This window comes from Taudactylus pleione, unplaced genomic scaffold (genome assembly GCF_031769625.1).
Source record: "Taudactylus pleione unplaced genomic scaffold, aTauple2 ptg000259l, whole genome shotgun sequence".
Lineage (NCBI taxonomy): Eukaryota > Metazoa > Chordata > Amphibia > Anura > Myobatrachidae > Taudactylus > Taudactylus pleione.
In genome coordinates, this window is record NW_028284661.1 from 4,288,711 (window position 1) to 4,311,895 (window position 23,185).

The following is a 23,185-nucleotide window of genomic DNA, read 5'->3' on the forward strand; positions in this document are numbered from 1 at the left end:
TGATGCTGTCACCAGCTGTGTAACTTACACATAATTGAAACTTAATATTTAACAAAAAAGAAACATTTAGGGTTTATCATCATATTCTTTGGACATACTTTCATAGTACTTACAAAACCTTACACCTGCTTATTAACCATAGCTTATATTTACAGAAAGCTATTTCCTGTTGAGAAGTATCATTGCTTACATAATTTGAGGTTACAGAATCCACCCATGTTGATGTTTAAAGTGAATGTTAAAATTGCAACTTATATGAGCACATTTAGCTGTAATAAACAAACAATGCATGGCCAAAAGGTAAGAGCCAAAATAAATGGCTTTACATGAAAGTGGCCATCTTTTGAAACAGGCTGTAACAAATAACAGGGCTGGCTCTGTAGTAGAAGAGAATGGTAAAACCAATCGTCCTGAGAACGGGAGTGAGTACTCTGGTGCATCGAAGTCTGTTGGTGCATAAGGCTATAGTGTGGCATACAAGTATATGCATATTTATAGTGGGTGCAAACCGGGTATGCGCTGCACACGGGCCCCCTCGGGTGTTGATACACCCCTGCATACAAGGCTATAAGTTGGCATTATAGGGCTTTATTTTGGTGTTATACGGTTAGACATAGTGATGTACTATAACATGCACATTAAATATTTACATTATTGCCATTCTATATACCATAAAAAGGTTTTTAAAATTGTGCATATTCTTAGCATTCACATTTTTTCTGCAACAAGTACAAATATAGGATCTGAATACCAAAAGCTTGCACGTTTTGTAAAATTCTAGAATATAGTAGTATTTACCTTATATATTATCCCTGCACATTGATCACAGTATTTCCTCTCCTTATTAAAGTATATAGCGGTGCTCCTGACAGTGACTGTAGGAGGGGTACACGACTATGATTTTGATTTTAACTCCTGCCATTGGATTTTATGGGTCTGATTCTGTGTTGCACACAAGTTGTAATGTGCAGAGATCTTGTGGACTTCAGCATACTGTGCATGCACCACAGAAATAAATCAGATTCTGCGCATATGCCAATCAAGTCTTCACTGATAGCCATGATGGCTACTTTCACAAGCAGATGGTTGGGAGCTGTGCAGTCATATGTATGCGGTCAATCCTGAATGCAGTTAGAAATGGGCATGTATTTCCGGGCCAGGAATGTGGCAGCAGCCAGAATATGTGCGACTCTAAATCAGGGCCAAAACATGGGATGTAGTTTTGTGAATGGCGGTCTTCCCGACGCCGGAATGCCGGCTAGGGATTTATGACAGGCATCAAGATACCGACGCCTGTCATAATCCCGACGCCGGAATACAGAATACCGCGGGATCGAACAAGGTGAGTACGGCCTGCATGTCCTCTTAGCAGCGGGGGACTAAGGGTTAGGCACCCCCCTGGGAGGGTTAGGGACAGGCTACGGGAAGGGGGGGTTAGGTTTAGGCACTAATGGAGGGAGGTTATGGTTAGGCACTAGGGGGGAGGATAGGGTTAGGCACCCCTAAAGGAGGGTTAGGGTTAGGGGGTGGAAGGGGAAGGTTAGATGTGCTTACCTACGCTGTCGGGATTTTCAGCCTTCGGCCAGCCGCTGTCGGGATTTGAACCGGCAGCTATAGCCGCCGGCATTACAGTCCCATTCCCCATGACATGTATTGTACAAGAACCAATATTATGTGGAAAAAAACAATGTATGTTCAAGTGGCTTTACAAAAAAAGGCATTTTCTTTTATAAATTAATTTTCAAACAATATTTCCTATATAAGCCATCTTAATGTTATTTGACATCCACGACTCCCAAATCTACCAGCATGTGAATAGTTAGGAGCCCCTGGCTTAAAAACACTGTTGGAGCTGTTTTGAAACATTATGATATATATATATATATAGTCTTGAGAAAGGGGATACGGTCCCTGAAACGTCGACCTGTATGTTCCAATAAAGTTACCCCGAAGTGGGTCTTTTTTCACTTTATACTGAATACTATACTCTGAGTGCCGCCTCTCTATATCACTGTAGATTATCTGTGGGGGAGCAATACCCCTTAGGAGGGCACTGGAGCCTGTTGAAGTTTATGGACTGGTGAGTGCCGGGTCTTCTCTGGATGTATAAATATATATATATATATATATATATATATATATTATATAATTTAAACAGTCTGACATTGCACTCACAGCATCCAATGTGATAATTGTTTTGGTGCCTTCACAATGAGACCTTAATCCCTTTGCATACAAACAAATCCGGTGCGGCACTCAGGTACCTTCAAACAGGTATGTTCAATCGACGTTGCAATATCTATTCAAATTTCATCAGGATATAAACACATAGTAAAAACATCTTACATTTTATCCCCCCAACACCACGAGTGAGCGCAAATGCCGGCTTCCAGGCACGATTGGATTATACCATCAACAATAGATAAGTGCTCCCACCACCGTCATAACAATGGGCAAAAGTAAGCTGACCATCAATGTACGACATATAACAACACATCTCAAATAACTACATTGTCACATTACAACAAAAGTATAATCTCTTATCAATTAATGCATTTTTAAAGCACTGCAATCTATTTAGAAACTATCAATACCACAATAATTTGCTTTGTAAAACATTACAATACTGAAATGCATAACTAATACTCTCATACTTATAAAAGAATTCCACGTAAATAACTATATGTATAGATAAATAAAAAAATACCATTACTGACAAGGAGCTCATAATGGATTGAATGAAACATTGTAGCCCCAAAGTGGATAAATTATGGGGGGCTTGAAAGAAGTGGCAATTAAACCATTTGATCACTTTTGCCCTGAAGGAGTTAGCCACCAATCAAAATATAATTATACTCAGAGCAGACAAATGGAGCTCTATAGTCCTTCAAAACTTTATAAACCCCAATAATATCGGTGCAATGATCTTTGGGCCTGATTCAGAGCCGTTCGTAAGCGGCCGCTCGTTCGTTCCGAGCGATGTTTGCACAACTGGCGCATGCGTACGGATCGTAATACGCATGCGCAAACCAGTCAGTGCGGCCGAAAATCGTTTGTTCGCTAAGTAGCGAATGCCTGCTATTTTGAGTGACAGGAGGAGGCGTATGTGGGTGGTAACAGGGGAAGGTGCTTGAAAACGGGGAGTGGAGATCCGAACGCAGGCGTGCTTAAAGGTCAAAACGGGCGTTTTATGGGTGTGCATAATTAATACAGCAGCGTCATTGACCACGTCACTGGGTTATTTTATAGTCAGAACTGCTCGCAAGATTGTGGTAGGAAAAACCAACCACAAGAATAGCGAGCAGTTCATACGCTGGTCGATGTACTCGATTAATCTAATAAATAGCGGACATGACGTAGGATGCGAGCGGCCAGGGGGCGTAGTTTCCAAAAAAACGACCGCAAGTTTTGTTCGCTCGTTCAGACCTAGAGGCGTGAACAGACCGCAAAGAGCGAATGGTTCATTTGAATAGCCACCCCTTTTTTCTGAACGAGCGAGTGCAAATAACGTCCGGCTCTGAATCAGGCCCATTGTTCAAAGCAGTTTCGGTTTACCTGGACTCTATATTACAACCGCATGTCCAAGTACATAAAAATTTCTATTTGATACAATGGATTTGTTAATTAAACTGCAGGAATTGAGTAATATTTCTGAAAAATGTTGGCTCTGTTATGTTGTTGACGTAATTTATATCCAATAATCCCTCACGCTGAAGGACTGGCAGTGACTAGTTTATTTATTGAAGATAATATTAATTACAAAGGACTGGATTGAAATTTATTTATGAGCTTGTTGGAATTAATTTTGAAGAAAAAATTATTTTATTATGATGGCAAATTGTATTTGCAAGTGTGTCGATGTGTGATGAGGTCAAAATGTGGCCCCATGGTACACTAATTATTTTATGTTCTCAATAGAGCACCTAAAATAGTTTTTTACACCTGGTTTATATATGACTTGCTTACTTATTGGGGTGGACATAAAGATGAATTTGAGTCTATCATATCTAGACATAATGATAATGATAGCCCTATGAAATTTACATTTAATATGAGCACGAACACTGTAAGTTTCATTGTAAAAATTACAAAAAAAAGAGTCTAGGATAGTTAGTTCTAAACCCACGGATAGAAGTAGTCATGTCCCCTCCTAGTTGTCATCCCACACCATTGATAAAAGGGTTACCCTTTTCACAATTTTGTTGCATAAAAAGGGTTAACAACACAGAACTGTAAAATTTAAGGTATTGAAAACTTTTTTAATAATACTTTTTATATTCTTAATTATACTCCAGTGTACATCAATAAATAGTATATTTAAAAAAATTCCCATTTACCTATAAGGGGGTTACATACATTTTAAAGAAAAAACAAAAGGTTTAATTGTTTTTGACATATTTATTGTGAAATACGAAGAAGTGTAGATGATATCACTGTGTTTTTGTCTTAATTACATAATAAAATAACAATAAAATCAAACAATAATATAAACAAAACCATAATTAATTTTTTTCGCTTATAAGCTTTTTCTGTGTTATCTCTGTGTATCATCCAGCAGTAGTCAGCCATCATACTGACGTCCAAATTACCCTGATATCTTCTTTCTACATCTTTAACGTCTTGGTGGAACCGTTCACCCTGTTCTTCACTGTAGTGTAGTGTGTGTGTAGTGTGTACTGTGTGTGTGTATGTGGTGGTAGGCAGGGGTTAAAATGAGCCGGCACAGGGTAAAACTGTGTTGCATCTGTTGTATTTGGTTCCACCTTCGCCAGCTCACCTTGTAGTTGTTGTGTGTGTGCAATATTCCTTTAGACAGTATGGGGTTTAGGCCCTTTGTAAATTTCAGCTCCAGGCCCATGTGGACCTTAATCTGGAACTATACGGGGGGAGGTTTTATGACGAGAACTGAATTGCAACGTTCTATACTACCGACTGAATTCATTTAAGACAATGTTTTATAATAAATGTAGGCAGAATACATTTATTACTTCAAAGAAACTGTAAAAAATACACATTTTGCAGAAAAACGTGATGTGATAAGCAAAATCGGGAGTCATTTTCGTGTTCAGAAGCCAAAAATCGATAAATATAACATAAATTTGTTAAAAAAGCTTTTTCATCGCAGACCTGTGTAATCCGTTAGAGGCAGAAAGGCAAATAGAAGATCTATTGGTAAAATTTGCATTTGCATTATTAAAACTTTAAAGATGGTGACACATAAAGTGTCAGAACCTTATTATTTAAGTGTCACTATTTCATTTATCAAAGGAATTCCTACCGCACACGGTGATGAGGAGCCGCAGGTGTAAATGAAACATGCAGAGGCACCGGTTCCCTGCACGTGGCTCCTTGAAGGCTAGCCTTGAAGAAGAGACCAGTTAGTGTCTCAAAACGCGTTGGCCTCACCGTCGTGCTACCCGGACACTGGTCATCACTGGAAAGACACCCTACTACTGGTAAAGCTTAGGAGCCACGTGCAGGGAACCGGTGCCTCTGCATGTTTCATTTACACCTGCGGCTCCTCATCACTGTATGTGGTAGGAATTCCTTTGATAAAGTGTCAGAACCTTATTATTTAAGTGTCACTATTTCATTTATGTGTTACCATCTTTAAAGTTTTAATAACACTACTATTGGTTCTGGAGAACCCAGCCTTCTCCATCAGAGGCCTTTTTTTATTCTGCTTGTCTGGACATTTTTTGCCCCAATACATATGTCCATTATTGTTTGTCAACTTTTACTTCATTGCACATCTTTATGTTTTTGATGTATCTATCTCAGTATTGGATCCGATTGATTGTTTGAATCCTGTTTTACATTGTATTACCTTTGTATCTTTATGTGACATCCACGGATAAAACCTAGTTGTTTTAACTATACACCTGTTTCCAGTTCATTGGGATTAGCGCCTTTAATTTACGACATCATTCTTTGCATATCTATTAATCCTTGGGTGAGTACAAACTAAGGGACTCACAGTCATTCTGTTAGGCCTGCTTTGATCCCAGAAGCGCCCACACCAGCCCACTCCATTCCATTATATATGGGTAAAGGAAGAGCTACACATGTTTTATCTCAAAGGGTGGGATATGTTAAATGCCCTCACGGTACCACAGCATTCTTGCTCACTTGTGGAGATGGGGGGATAAAATGTAAGATGTTTTTACTATGTGCTAATATCCTGATAAAAATTTCAATAAATATTGAAACGGCAATTGAACATACCTGCTGCCCTAACCTGTTTGAAGTTTCCTGAGTGCCGCACTGGATTTATATATATATATATATATATATAATCCATGTCTCCTGCTCAATGAAGCAAGAATAAGCGGCACTCATCCGGACTTGATAACAAAGTAAAAATATTTAATCCAGCGTGAACCGACGTTTCAAGGCCTGAACGGCCTTTTTCTCAAGGTGTATATGAATACAAAAGTCCCGGCACTCCATAAGCCCCAAGCTGGGCAAATACCTTTGTCCAGGTGCCCTCAATGAAGCGGAGATCACTCCCCTCTATGCAGTCCAAAATAGATAAAGCGGCACTCAGGAGACTTTGCGATGGGGTGAAACAACGTGGTTTAATTCGACGTTTCGGGATACGGAGACCCCGTCTTCAGGAACACACAGATGACCTTTGTATCTTTATGTGACATCCACGGATAAAACCTAGTTGTTTTAACTATACACCTGTTTCCTGTTCATTGGGAATGGTCAAGGTGGGCACTCCAAGCTTGTTTGAAAAAGCGCTCAGACGGCAGGTATATAGTCAACGTTTCAATGCCTTTTAATATATTGCCATTTTCATCAGGACATAAATATAAATACCTGAGGTAAGACATTTTCTATTTGTATTTATATCCTGATGAAAATGCCAATATAATAAAAGGCATTGAAACGTTGACTATATACCTGCCGTCTAAGCGCTTTTTCAAACATATTTGGAGTGCTGCACCTTGATCATACTCTGTTTATCCTACTCGTGGGGGCAACCAGCTATGTTACTTTTGAATTATATGGAGCGCCGGACATTGTGTCTATATGTGTGTATATATATATATATATAAATATACACACATACGTATATACTGTGTATATATATATATAAATATATATATATATATATTATATATTTTCTTGATAATAGTCCCAGGGGTAACTAAGACTGCTGATGTAATGGGCTGATGGCTTTTTTGAGAATAGAATCCTTGCTGCTAATAATGCAAGACTGGTGAGTGCACCATTTTTTGGACATATGCTGGAGCCTTTGTGCTCGAATTGGTCACTACCCCAGCACTTTAGCTACATAGATGTGTGTGTGTGAAACTATATATGTACATACATGTACAGCAGATACTGTAGTACATCACTACATATAGAACAGACAGAGAATAAAAGGTAGTACAGCACATATGCATTGATTACTAAATATTAACAACCCTTGGCTAGCCTACTTGGGTTGCAATGCAACATGAATCAGTAAAGTAAAAACCTAACAAAGACCTCTAAGGACTCAATGCTATCTGTAAGAAGGGTGAGAGAGCAAACTGCTGTTTTTTTCTAGATACAAAGAAGAGGACACATTAACAATGGAAGTCTACTCCCATTATGGGATTAGTAATTGAAGTGGCATGGGTTGTGGAGATAGGGAAACAAAAAGGGGAAAAAAAGAGGGGACTTCTGGTCTTCTGGTAACTTCAGGGTTCTACAATAACATTCAGCATATTAAGTAGCAAAAACGAACAGAAGGTAGCTTGGTATGGTAAATAGCTGGGGTTCTGAATAGGTTAACAAGTACCTGGGAAGTGCTGCTATTAGATTAGTACCAAGGATGCAAGTTTTGTGAAACATTCTTACTGTATCATACCAGAGTCTAGTTAAAGACTTTATAGAGACTGCATACCATATTCTATCTATACCCGCATACAAAGAGTGTTGTGCGGGTTTTTCGAATCACAAGCAATCTGGAATTTGGCTGTATTACAAATGTGCTAAATTAGTTGATCTGAGGATAGTTGAGTGATCTGATGATGTAGGACAGAAGTATGTTTAAGGGGTACTTGGGTACCACTATATTGGTGGTACAGTTGGATCTAATCCCGGGCACTCTTGCCATATATGTAGAAAGGAACCTCTATGACCGCAGTTTCTCTAAAACACATTGTAAGTCTGAGTATATAATAAAGTGTGGTAGGGAACATATACCATTTACTGTATATCTTATATGTATTTTCCTTCACCATAGTATTAATTGAAGATTTAGTAATCCCCTGGCATATAAGTGACCATCCTTCCCGATCCAATGAGATCCTCAAATCACACTCCAATGTTTGTTCAGAAAGTTCTGCCTCCATTTGTGAAGGTATGAAAATGGTATTATATAATCAGGGTCGTCAAAAGCAGTGACAGGCCCGGATACTGGGAGGGGATGTGGCCAAATTGAAGAGGCGCTACGTACCTTCCCAATTTTTTGATATGAGGGGTCACCATTGAAAATCAAAGTTTAGCTTTATCTTGAGGAGGAAGGTGAAGGGCAACCTCTTGCAATTTGGAATTAGAAATGTTTAGACCTGCCAGGAGACCAAATTGCTGAAGTTCCGCAAATAAGTTAGGGAGGGAGGTTTGAGGTGATGATAGAGTCAGAAGTACATTGTCAGCAAACAATGAAATTTGTTACTGTGTGTCTATTACATCTGGATACTGTCTAACCTTGGCTGCCAGACTTTCTATGCAAAGAGCATAGATCTATAAGGAAAGCAAACATCCCTGCCTAGCGTCATTATTATCAAGGCAAAATACTGAGGCCTACAAGCCATTCATTGAAACTGTGCATGACTGATTACTCTGAATGTATTTTTAGTAGACTGTTAGTATCTACAATACTGGATGACTCAATAAACTACTTTACAGCACAATTGAAGTAATTGGTGGAAAATAAATACATACATAAATAAATAAATAAATAAATAAAGAAACAAATAAATAAATAATGAGGAGAAGGTATGGCATGGACAGTGTATTTAGTATATCTTAAACAATTGAAAAAACACCTCATAAGGTCCTGTCATATTTGTCATCATTGCATACCTTTACTAGAGGATTGATAACGCCAACATTCGGACTTGCATTAAATACTTTGTTGAAATTGGTTTCTCGATTCACTAGTTCCAGTTGGTAGAACTTTTTGTCTTCCTGTAAAAAAAAACAAACGTGTCACTGACTGTGCTTCTTTCACGCAGCTTTGCATGACCAGATAATTGCTTTCAAACACTTCACCTATTAATATTTCAAGCATAAATTGTTCATTTGTAAATGCCGTTTGATTTAATAATTTATTGAAACAGCTATAATTTATGAAGTTTGGGGTATTTAAAGATCACTGAATCTTTAATGGCAATGGCTCTCAGAGGTAAACACTTTCAATTTGTTTTATTAAAGGAAAAAAAACATCAAACTGTCTCACAATCAATTTCTTGATAAGTTGGTCACGTTCTGCTACCATGTCCTTTAACTCAGAGATGACCTGCAGGTCCTCTGGTCTTGATTCTCTGTTCTGATATTTTTCCTCCATTTCTGATAACCTTGAATATATAATAAGAACATGGTTATACACCATTCAATTTGACATGAACTAAAGAGATAATGTATTCAGTATATACAGATATTATTGCAGAATATGCATATTGCTGCACTTTTCAGAGAAGGAAATATGTGACGAAATTTAATTTCACCAGTTTAATTCTTTCATTTTTGCTACTGTACCTACTACTTAGGCACAACTTGCAAACAAAATTTTGAAAAAAAAATCCACTACTTATTTTTGTTGCATACTCATAAGTCTACATGGATACTACAAAGGATAGGAATTAGTGGTCTTCACTTCTTAACCATCAATTAATAAATGTTTCAGTGTTATGTCATAGAATATGTGGAAGAGAAAAAATAAAAAATAGTGCTCACTGTGGTGTAAATAATAAGGCATCGCAAAGTTGTGTATAAACTCACTCTCTGACGGATGTAGGCAGGTGTTGGACAGTTACTTTATCACACCAATATCCTACGATGCTACATAACCAACAAGAGGTGATGAACCTGGATTTCTTATCCCCAATCATCCGTGGTTCAGTTCTGGATATACTGTCCAGGATATTTGAAGATAGAAAACAATAAGCAGTAGAAAAAGAAGTTAGAGAACTAATGCATAAATACAACAAGATAGTATAAAACCAAAAAACAATGCATTTTGCGGAATATCCATCCGCTTCACCAGCCTGATGGATATTCTGTGAAACGAGTAGCTTTTTATTTTTACTATCTTATTATATTTACCCATTAGTTCTCTAAATTCTTTTACTACTGCTTATTGTGTTTATTTTTATAGTGTACTGTTGAATGTATGATTTTTATAGCAGATACTGGAATAAAACATAATTTTCTAGTGCTAACATCACAGTAGCTTTTTATTTTTAGTTTTATATACAAGGCTGATTGAAAAGTAATGAGACTGATTTTTTTATTCAGAATCAGATGACTCCACAGAATCTGAACATATTTATTTTTCAAAGTAACGTCCTTCACATTCATTAAATTTTTTGCAACGTTTCAACCAAGATTCAAAGACCTGCAGTAGACTGTTTTGTGACATCACTTTTAGTGTTGCAGCTGTGGCATTTTTCACTTCATCATCTGTTTAGAACTTCTTTCCACGCAGTTGTTTTTTCAGGGTTGTGAATGCCCAGAAATCACAGGGTGGTAAGTCCGGGCTATATGGAGGGTGTTCCAGTGCTGTCCCATTAATTTCAGTCAGTGCTGCCAATGCAACAGCAGCATGTGGTCGGGCATTGTCATGGAGCAAAAACCACTGTTTCTTCCACAAATCTGGTCTTTTCTTCCTTATGGCTCCATGCAAATAAGTTTTCAGGACGTTTGCATAATAGTCACCATTAATTGTCTGTCCACGGGGAACCCAGTATAGTAGGATCATACTGTACGCATCAAAGAACAGCAGAAGTATGACTTTACATGCCGAAGGAGTCACACAGAATTATTTGGGGGGAGGCAAATTTGCGTGTTTCCATACACTGGACTGTTGTTTGGATTCCGGATCATAATGACGAATCCATGGTTCGTCACGTCACAATCAATTTCAGTAAATCGGGTATCCTCTCCGACATTCAAACTGTGTTCTTGCACGATTCAACTGCTCGTCGCATCTGCTCTTCTGTGAGATTTCTGGGTACCCACCTGGCACACACACGATGCATTTTCAGTTCCTTTGTCACAATATATTGAATCCGGTCGAATGAGATGTCAAGTAAAGCCGAAGGTTTGCGTAAAGCTAACCTTCTGTCATTTTGCAACATTTCTGTAGCTTTTGCAATGTTGGCATCTGTAATCACGGTGGATGGTCTCCCAGAACGCGCTTCATCAGTCACTCACGTATTACCCTCTTTGTGATGTGCTTCCACCACCGAAATACTGCAGCCTGGTTAAATGTTTCACAACCGTACGCTTGCCGCAACATTCCAGGAGGTTTGTTTCCGCTTTTCGCAAGTTTAACACAAAATTCAATCACACGTCTCACAGACACGTCTTCCTCATCTGCCATGATGAAACGTACGAAGATCTTCCACTCGCTGTGACCAAACAAAGACTACGGCAGTCCAACCGCAGGTTCAGACACATCAATGTATGAGCTTCACAATAACCAGCATAGCGTTGCCACGTCTACCTATGGGACAGAAAAACAAAGGCAGTCTCATTACTTTTCCATTAGCCCTCGTACAGTATATCTTTATGATATCTCATACCGACGGACATTGGGTTATTTAAATGAATGTCCAAAGCAGACTGAAATTTTTCAAGGGTGAGTATGATATATGTGTTATCCAAACACTTTCCAAATAATTGCTCTGCATTGTGTTAGATAATCCTGTCCTCCTATGTGTGATTGAACACCATCAGAAGACAACATATATCTTCAAATATCCTGGCCAGAAAATCCAGAACTGACCCACGGACGATTGGGAATAAGAAATCCAGGTTCATCACCTCTTGTTGCTTATGCATCCACCATAGGACATTGTGTGATAACTGTCCAACGCCTGTCTACATCCTTCAGAGAGCGAGTTTATACACAATTTTTCAACTCCCTATTTTTTATACCACGGTGTGCACTATTTATTATTTTTTCTCTTCCACATATTCCATGATATATCACTAGAGAATTCATTGACGGTTTAGAAGCGCCAGAACCACTCACTGCATTCCATATATGTCTTCTGGGAAACCCCATTGAAAAGCTCCTGCTGTTCTTGTCTGTACAGTTACACTGTCATCCTTAAGCGATCGCTTCACTTCATGCACATCACAGGGACAGGCTCCGATATGTCCATGCATGTGTTTAATGGTACATTCGGGCGATCCATAATTTCTTATTGCCGCGATAAGCCATAAGTCGTTGCTGGATACCTCTGGCTATTTAACAAAGACAGCAGAAAAACATGTACCGCTGGCTGTATTCATCGCAATTGCTTCAAGATAGCAGAGGCAATACACCAGATTAATTGCTTTGTTATTTAAATAAAACATTTTTTACTTTGCTAATTATATTATAGTAATACTTATACATTCCTAACTGATAAGGCAGACAGGAAGAAATTCAAAAGCCACATTTATTCTGGATACTCAACGAGTAAAGAATCTGAATAAGAGTGATCAAAATATGTGAAGACATGTGACCGGATTCACAGTAATTACAAATGGGCCCGATTCAGAGATTTCGCAAATATTTTGGCAGATAGAGCGATTGTTTGCTATTTTGCATGCGCCAAAGCCTCACTATGCACGCACAGCGATTGCATCGCGATTACATAAGAACCACTTGCAAAGTGAGTGACAAGTAGTCAGAAAGTCAGAATTTGGGGGTGGTAATGAGGGGTTAGAAATATGCGGGCAACTCTGATCATTTACAAACCATTTCATGGGCGTGCATAAATTAGCCATTGCAGTCTTCTTCACAGCATGAGAGCTCTCTGCGTGCCAGGAGACAGCTGGTCAGACTCGCCTTACATGCTGCGTGACTGCCCGATATTTACGCTGTTGCATGTCGTCGGACAGATATGAGAAGGCATTAGCATATTTTAGCAACTGCGATCCATGAGATGATGCAGCTGTGATTGCATTAGCGTACACCTCTGAATCAGGCTCAAAGTGTGAACAGAGCAGTGGAAGTCTAATGAGCTGAAAGCAAATGAGATTGTAAACGGTCCAAAAAAGTACTGAAGTTATTTACTGGTGTAAATAAACATGGGGACATGTTAAGAATTACAGAGTGCCATGGCATGATTGCCAATAGAGAAGGGATTCTGAACATATAAATAAAAAGCAGTGAGTGAGAGGTTTCTGGTGACAAGATTCTGAGGACTCAAAGACTAAGCCATGCACGTGTAAGTATACACAGCCCCGGGTACAGTGGAACTGCAAATGGCTCATTAACTCAGTGCAACAGTGAAATTGCAAATGGCTCATTAAATCAGTTACGGTTCCTTGGTAATGTTGACATTGATGAAGGCCAAAAGAGGACATTAGGTCATCAACTTGGACAATACCCTTATGAAAATTTGGTTTACATTATTAACAGGGGCGTTTCTAGAGAGGAGGGGGCCCGTGCGCAGTCTCAGACACGGCCCCCTCCTCTCTGTCCGGCGGCCGGCAGCACACTGATCTGTGCGCGGCCAACGCCGGAGTTATAGACTCTGGGCACTAGAGCGCACCCAGAGTCTGTAGAGCATGCGCAGGTCACTGGGAAAATGGCCGCGGCAGCCATTTTCCCTGTACTGCACATGTGCAAACGACGGGAAAATGGCCGCAGCGGCCATTTTCCAGTTGTTTTTACAGCGCTGGACCCCCACGCCGATGTGGGACTTCGGAGAGGTAAGTAATACTACGGGTGCAGGGTGTGCAGTGCGGGGCCCCACTGGGCCTAGGGGCCAGTGTGCCCCGCACACCCTGCACCCATAATAAATAGTAACGCCCCTGATCATTAACTATATCTCACCAAGCCATGAAACCAATCTTGCAAACTTCTTTGAATTTACTATAAATCTCATGATGTTTACATTAGGAGCCAGGAGGACTTGCAAGAGCTCATCTGCAAAGAATACTTCTGAATAGAAAACAGTCCCAAAAAATTAGGTATATTTATCCTAAATTTATACACAGTCTCTTTATGGATTTTATTCCTTTTTCATTTTCTTGCAAAGCACGGCTAACTGTAACTGAGAGTCCAGTCTTGTCGTTTTCTAAACCCACTTTCACCAAATTGTATACAGAATATTCTCTTCTTTATTTACAGAATGTTCTCTTCTTTATTTGGCTGTGGAATTTTGAAAGTTTCCATGGTGGACTTAGGGCTTGATTCAGAGATGTAGGCAATGCTGATATTGACGCAGTTGAGCGATTATCGGTGACTCATGATCACACTGCGCACGCGTCAAAGTACCTTACCGATGCCTCTCATGGTTAGGATTTCTTTGCAAAGTAATTGACAGTCAGGGACCATTTGGTGATGGTTACGGGGAGTGGCAGCAAGAAAGCAAGTGTGTCCTGACTGTATTGGGGCGTGTCTCAGCCTACAACTGCGATCGCGCATGCAGAAAACATGACGCAAGTGTCTCGGTTACTGCAGCTATTCTGGGCGGCCATAGGGTTACTCAAATGGTTGATATTTGAAGGATCTGTGACCACCACTTCGAATTTGGACGTCTCAATATATTTCCAGGATGTATATCATTAGCATATTTTCGCACAGCAGCGAAATGAATGAATGAATTAGTGTACATCTCTGAATCAGGCCCTTAGATCTTAATTGTTTTGTGTGGAATTTCGCCTATTATCATTTTTTTGCCTAGAATTCACAGTCCCACCTCAACCAGAGCACATTTCAGAATGAACTAGCTCTCATCGTCCCAGCATTGTGAAATGGCCAAAAGTGGAACCCAGAGATTGTATAGCTGGAATTTCACACTTGTGCGGACAAAGGGCTGTTTGGCAGCAGTATTATATTTCTAGCTTTCACATACTGTAATAATGCATTTAGCTGCAGTTGTTGTTGCTTCTGATTGTTGTTACAGTCATGATTCTCAATCTTTTTTCTATTATATACATTAATTATGTAATAATTTGAAAGCACTGCTGAAGCTTTTGGAGCTTTACAAATAAATAACAGAAATCATATTACCAATATGTTATTGTTTTTACAGTAATTGTCCATTTTACATTTATTTAATTATGTGATTGCAAAATTGGTTAGTAATGTTAGTTTGAAGAAGTTAGTCAGAAGGAAAATAGGTGAAGATTATTCTTTAGGCACCTTCTAAATATACATCTTGGTTCACACAAACTTACGAAACTTGTAATGCAGATATTTTTTCCATGAGCAATGCTTGTGTCTTTGCAAACTCTGTCATTATAAGTTGCTTCTCTCTGATGTTTGCTGCTGTTAAGTCATTCATGTCTTCCTCGTGTTTCTCGTTTAATTCTTGCTCATGTACCCTTTTTTTAAAATAAAAATTTAAATATATATGCTTAAAACTGTTTAAAACTGTTATTACCTTACCGGTATGCACATATTTTGAATGCCTTATATAGAATATAATCACAGATGTCAACCTAATCACTCAGAGTCTTGTCTAGAACAGAGAACCACTTTTGTGGTCTGCATGCTTGATGAGATTCACAGTATTTGTTTCTAATCATTGAGCTATACACCCATCAGCCATAACAATAAAAAAAATCAGCCTAATATTGTGTAGGTCCTCCTTGTGCCATCAAACCAGCTCTGAACCATCGAGGCATGAACTCCACATGACCTCTGAAGGTGTCCTGTGGTATCTAGCACCAATATGTTAGCATCACATCCTTTAAGTCCTGTAAGTTGCATGTTGGGGCCTTCATAGCTCAGACTTGTCTTTCCAGCACATCTCACAGATGCTCGATCGGATTGAGATCTGGGGAATTTTCAGGCCAAGTCAACAGCTTGAACTCTTTGTCATGTTTCTCAAACAATTATTGAACAATTTTTGAAAGTGTGGCAGGGTGCATTATCCTGCTGAAAGAGGCCACTTCTATCAGTAGGTGGTACGTGTCAAAGTAACATCCACCTGAGTGCCGGGACCCAAGTTTTCCCAGCAGTAAATTGCCCAGAGCATCTCACTACATCCGTAGGCTTACCTCCTTCCTTTAGTGCATCCTGGCTCCATCTCTTCCCCAGGTAAACTATCCACATGAAGTAAAATACTTTCTTCAATTGCTCCATGGTCCAGTTCTGATGCTCACGTACCCATCATAGGTGCTTTCGATGGTGGACAGTGGTCAGCATTGTATTTTTTACTGGACTATAGTTACGCAGCTCCATATGCAGCAAGCTGCGATGCGCTGTGGGTTCTGACACCTTTCTATTATAGCCAGCTTTAACATTTTCAGTAATTTGTGCAACAGTAGCTCTTTTGTGGGATAGGGCCAGCAGAGCTAGCCTTCGCTCCCCATGTGCATCAGAGAGCCTTGGGCAACCATGTCCCTGTCGCTGCTTCACTGGTTGTCCTTCGTTGGACCACTTTTGGTAGATACTAACAGTATCCACTTCATACCGGGAACACCCCACAAGACCTGAAATTTTGTAGATACTCTGACCCAGTTGTCTAGCCATCACTATTTGGGCCTTGTCAAAGTAACTCAGATCCTTACATTTGCCCACTTGCTGCCTAATATATCCCACCTCTTGACAGGTGCCATTGTAACAAGATGATCAAAGTTATTCACTTCACATGTCAGTTGTTTTAAAGTTATGGCTGATGGGTTTATTACGTACCATTTATTTAAGAGGAGTATCCGAAATACAACAGACTTTCCAATACTAATTTCAAAGTGGGCCACTGAATCATGAGTAAATATACATTTGGTATTATTTATTATGATCTTTTTACTTGGGATAATCTACTATATATTACTTAGCTCCCAACCATACCGATTTATGCTGGACAGTCCCGAATTTGAGGACTCTGTCCAGCCGTCACGAGCAGGACTGCATTGGCCCAGCATTTGGGAGGTATGATCCATTTATTGGTGCTCTGCACAGCAGAACAGTGAGGAGTTAGCATCATCTGCACCTGGCAGTGGTGTGTGTGGCAGTGAAAACTCAATTGTGGGAAACAGGAGATAGAGATGGGGCAGCTTACTGCTTTTCACCTCTTGACATGTCCCGGGGCATGACCACACCTCCCTCCAATACCCAGGCATGCCCCCTTAACCATACTCACAATGTGTTAGGAAAAAGGAAATTGTCATGTTATAATCAGAACCGTGGAATATTACGAATGTGTCTTATTGACTTGTGCCTTAATTAGTGAATGTCTTGCTATGCAACTCATTTGCTTCTATCTTTATATTCTAGCATATTTGATCTACTACCCAGAAAAATAAACATGTAACTTAACACACACAGTACAGACACGGGTTTAGGTTGACCACTGTTGGTTTCACAAGTGAAGTATGTAATACCAGATTACAGGTTACAATTCATAAGCAGGAGATCACTTGTAGGACACTGCACAAGTGGATGAAGACAGGCAAATCCATACCTCCGGCTGAATCTGATGGAATAACCCTGTGTTATATACATGGTTTGGATAACAAAGACTTTTTTAATTTCAAATTTGTAAAGTTAGTATGAATGACAGCTTACAGTGACCAAACTTACTGACAGCTGGGAGCCAGGACCTTACTGTAAGCACAATCCTGTCTTTTGGTTCCCAAGCACTATGTAATATAAATATACAGTAGTTGTACCATCTGTGGAGGAATCCTTCTCTATACAACTTATGTAAGAAAATCAGCCTGTACCTAATTTGCTGATTGGCTTCACTGCGTACTCGGAGAATTTCTTTTCCTTTAAACTCCAGTTCCTTAGTTAAAGTGTTTATGCTCTCATGTAGTATCAGAAGCTCCTTATTAAGATTAGACACGTGTTGTTCTTGATGCCTGAGCTGCTTCTCAAGATCCGCTATCCGCCCTAAATACTCAGACTCCTATATACAAAAAAAGCAGAAAAAGCATAGAGTACATCAGTGATTGAATATCACATGCTCTTGCACATTTGCATGTCACATAACTTCATATAATAAAATGATGCTGAATGTTCTGTAGACATTCAGATTTGCACACATGTAAAGCATACTTGCCTACTTTTGAAAAAGCATTTCAGGGAGATTGTGAAAGTCATGGTGCATACACACGGTCAGATCTGAACAATAACTATTTTATAAATCGTTCAATCGTTCATATCTGAAAGAAAATCTGAAATGTGGGCCTGCAACGATGAACAACGCGCGTTCCAGCTTGTCATCTAACGATATCTGACATCTGATGTGTTTGCAGTCAGATTTGGATGATTCCATTTATTTTAATACTGTCTGATATCGTTCAATCGTTCAAATTGTTGGTTAAATCGTTGAAATTGTTCATAGTTCATCTGACATATCTGACTGTCTGTATGCACCTTAACACCTATAAGCGGGCTTTAAAGTGGACGTGTTCTGCTACATCTGAGAGGCGTGTCATAAAATTGATTTACATCCTCATGTAAACCAACCAAAAAGCAGTTAGTATGATCTATCTGTTGATGAAAGCACACTAATACTTTTCAGAAAATGCATGTAGCCATAGGGATCATTTTGCCTTATTACCAATGAAGGGAAATGATACTAATGACCCCATTTGAATGTATATATCTCTGTTTAGTTTACTATAACAGCTTCATAATGGGGGTAAGGTGCAATCAGAGAGATTGCTAGGCTCTTCAGGGAGACAGGGAGTTTGCTACTATTTCAGGGAGTCTCCCTGACTATGGGGCATATTCAATTAGACACGAAAAGTCCCGTACTTTTCGCATGCCAGACTTTTCGCCGACATCGCTGGTTTTCCATGCAATAAAGTATCGCGCGCCTCCCCGCTGATAACCCGTACTCAATTAGGAATCAGTGAAAACAAGATCCGGCGAAACTGTAACATGCACCTGGGGAATACTTGGGGGAACCCTGGAGCTTATTTTGCTAGTTTTTAAGTTTGTCCCCCAACTTTGGAATGAAAGTTCTTTTTTGGGGTGATCTAAAGTATTTTTAAAACTTATTTTGACGCAGTTTACCTTTGGAGAACTGTCCTAAGGGTGCAGGGTGGTTTTCTGAGGTTTGCACCCGAAAACCCCAATTCTGCACTTTTTTTCGACACCAATTCATAGGCGTAACTTTTCGCAGGTCCCATTGCACTGTGCAATAGGAAATGAAATGCAGAAATATTGATGTGGGGGATGCTATCCCATTTCTTTACCCAAGTAAACTAATCCTATTTGTCTACATTCTTCCACCTCTTTTCTTCCTTACCCTTGCCACATCGGGATGTGATAAGTGTGGATGTGCAGTGTTCAAAGTGATTTTATTTTCTCTTTTTAGCTTGGAGCAGTTCTGTCCAGTGGCGGAACTTGTGAGTGATGGACCCAGGTGCAAATATTTGCTTTGGGCCCCCCTCCTCAGCCCTAGTCCAAGTTCAAAGTGCAGTGGGTGACAGAGAGAGTTAGAGGGTAACAGGGAGAGGCAAGAGGTAGACAAAGAGAGGCAAGAAGGTGACAAGGAGAGGGTGACAGGGAGAAGCATTGGGTGACAGGGAGAGATACAAGTAGTGGGTGACAGGGAGAGGGAAGAGGCAGTGGGTGACAGGGGGAGGGTGATAAGGAGAGGTGACAGGCTGTGGGTTACAGGGAGAAGCAATTGGTGTCAGGGAGAGGTGACAGGCAGTGGGTGACAGGGGATAGGAAAAAGGCAGTGGATGACAGGGGAGAGGGTGAGAGGTGACAGGGAGAAGCAGTGGGTGACAGAGAGGGTGACCGGGATAGTTGACAGGCAATGGGTGAAAGGGAGAGGGGATAGGCAGTGGGTGACAGGGAGAGAGTGATAGGTAGAGGTTACAGGCAGTAGTTACAGGGAAAAGCAGTGGGTGATAGGGAGAGGTGACAGATACAATGAGTCACACCCATGACGCTGCGCTGCTGCTGGGTCAGAGGAGCATGTGATGGGCTCCTCCAATCAGAGCTCAGCACATGCTCCTCTGACCCCACTGCAGAGACTACTGGGATTTATTACCCAGTAGTGCACTGCAGTGCTGAGCCTGACTCTACCATGCTCCGGTCCCCTGCGCATAGCTGTCAGTCACAGCCTTGATGACTGCCCGGCAAACAGCTGCACTGCAGCCTGCCATACAGGCAGTGTGGACCCCTATATTGCGGCGGGCCCCAGTGCAGTGCACTGCCTGTAGTTCCGCCCCTGGTTCTGTCACTCATGGTGTCTTAAATTAGAGCCTATTACTGAAATACTCAAAAAATATACTGGTAGGTTAATTGGCTCCGCAAAAAATTGACCATAGTGTGTATGTTTGTGAGCATGTGGTAGGGAATATAGATTGTAAGCTCCACTGGGGCAGGGACAGATGTGAATGGTAAGATATTCTCTGTACAGCGCTGCGGAATATTTGTGCGCTATATAAATAACTGGTAATAATAATAATAATAATAATAATAATAATAAATTTCAAATGCAGTGTACTGTATAAAGGATTTTGCTTATAGGACATCTTCTGAAGGTTATTTACTATTTACTAAAATCATAGGCACCCAGGGCAAAATCTTTTTTTTATATTAGACACTTATTTTTGTGCAAATGAGCCTAGATTTGCACAGAAGGTCAAAGGTTTGTGCACTTCATTGGAGATGTGCATTTCAAGACGCACTTTGACAATGAGAAAAAAATAAGCTTAAAAACACACAAAAGTGCTACAGGTAATAAAGACAGTTTCCAGGGGCATAGCCACAACATTATGGGCACCATAGCAACATTTTGAAGAGGCCCCAGATACAATGCTTCTAGGAGACACTTCTCACTGCAGCAGGTAAATACTATGCCAGATACAGGAATAGTGTCCTAGTTAATGTTATGCCCCTTGGTAGTGTACTTGTAAATATTATGCCCCACACAGGGGCGTATCTATAATGGGTGCAGGGCATACTTGCCTGCTTTCGAAAATGACTTTGAGGGAGATTGCAGATGGCTGCAGAATGCGTCGCGAACAGCGCGGTGCACCGTTGTGGGGGCATGGTCTGCTCCACCCAAAGGGCGTGTCTAACACCACCTATGTGCGTATATATTCCTATAAGCTGACGCCCTAGCTCCCCCACTGACATTAATACATCTCTACCCTGCCATATTGACATTAATAGATTCCCCCATCCACACACACATTCATTTATGAATAGATTCACACACACACACAGTCTCACACACACATCCCATGAATAGATTCACACAGTCTCACACACACATCCCATGAATAGATTAAAACACAGTCACACACACACACACATCCCATGAATAGATTTACACACACAGTCTCCTACACATCCCATGAATAAATTCATACACAGTCACACACACAGACACACACACACACGCACACACATCCCATGAATAGATTCATACACACAGTCACACACAGTCTCACACACACAGTCGCACACACACATCCCATGAATAGATTCACACACACAGTCACACACACACATCCCATGTATAGATTCACACACAGTCACACACACATCCCATGAATAGAGTCACACACACAGTCTCACACACACATCCCATGAATAAATTCACACACAGTCACACACACACATCCCATGAATAGATTCACACAGTCTCACACACGCATCACGTGAATAGATTCATACACACAGTCACACACACACAGTCACACACACACATCCCATGAATAGATTCACACACACAGTCACACACACACATCCCATGTATAGATTCACACACAGTCACACACACATCCCATGAAGAGTCACACACACAGTCTCACACACACATCCCATGAATAGATTCACACACAGTCACACACACACATCCCATGAATAGATTCACACAGTCTCACACACGCATCACGTGAATAGATTCATACACACAGTCACACACACAGTCACACACACACATCCCATGAATAGATTCACACACACAGTCACACACACACATCCCATGTATAGATTCACACACACACATCCCATGAATAGATTCACACACACACAGTCTCACACACACATCCCATGAATAGATTCACACACAGTCACACACACAGTCTCACACACACATCCCATGAATAGATTCACAGTCACACACACAGTCTCACACACATCCCGTGAATAGATTCATACACACAGTCACACACACACAGTCTCACACACACATCCCATGAATAGATTCACACACAGTCTCACACACACAGTCTCATACACAGTCTCATACACACAGTCTCATACACACAGTCACATACATACAGTCTCACACAGTCTTATACACACAGTCTCACACAGTCACACACACACAATCTCTCACACACAGACACACAGTCAGTCACACACATCACATGGAGATTTCACCCCCCCCACACACACACACACATAGTCACACACACATCACACTACTACACACACACAAACACACAGTAATAGATCTCCCTCCCCCATGGCACTGACATGAGTTATACATTTGGCAGGAGCTACAGTGAGCTCTACACTCACAGTCTCAGGATCAAGCAGCTCCTGTGTCTTCAGTGTCCTCCTGCGTCGGCTCCTCCCCCCTTTGTCCTCTGTCATCACAGGCTGGCCAGGAAATGCTGGGAGCAGCAGTGTGTGAGCAGGGGAAGGCGTGCCCAGGAGACCTCCGGGCCAGCAGCAGCCACACTCCTGCCTCCCTGCACCGGTGAGTACGCCCCTGCGTCTTAAGCTCAGGCCCTGCCCCCTTTACCTCCGGACTCGCGCATGCGCAGTCTGGATTTTTAGACAGGGCAGAGGGAATGCGGGGGATTCAACCTACTTTGCGGGGCAGCGGGAGCTCCCTCCATTATTCGGGAGACTCCCGCGAAATTCGGGAGGGTAGGCAACTCTGGTGCACTGCACACCCTGCACCCATACTTTGTATTACTTACTTCTCTGAAGTCCCGCGTCGGGTTTCCCAGCGCTGTTCAAATGCTGGAAAATGGCCGCCGCGGCCATTTTTCCGGCGTTTTGCGCATGCGCTGTGAGGAG

The 23,185-nt window shown here is 40.9% G+C and overlaps 1 protein-coding gene across 6 annotated transcripts in view; it reads right to left on the reverse strand.

Moving 5' to 3' along the window:
* FAM184A (family with sequence similarity 184 member A) overlaps positions 1 to 23,185 on the reverse strand; it is a 350,858-nt gene that overhangs the window by 4,354 nt on the left and 323,319 nt on the right. For 4 of the 6 annotated variants that reach the window (XM_088480987.1, XM_088480985.1, XM_088480982.1 and 1 more), the window contains 4 exons: positions 17,899 to 18,083; positions 15,406 to 15,552; positions 9,461 to 9,578; positions 9,085 to 9,189 (listed from right to left, as the gene is read on the reverse strand). In XM_088480987.1, the coding sequence (XP_088337113.1) occupies positions 9,085 to 9,189; positions 9,461 to 9,578; positions 15,406 to 15,552; positions 17,899 to 18,083 (555 nt within the window). The remainder of the gene's footprint in view (positions 1 to 9,084; positions 9,190 to 9,460; positions 9,579 to 15,405; positions 15,553 to 17,898; positions 18,084 to 23,185) is intronic. The other 2 variants (XM_088480984.1, XM_088480986.1) reach the window with 1 other exon arrangement.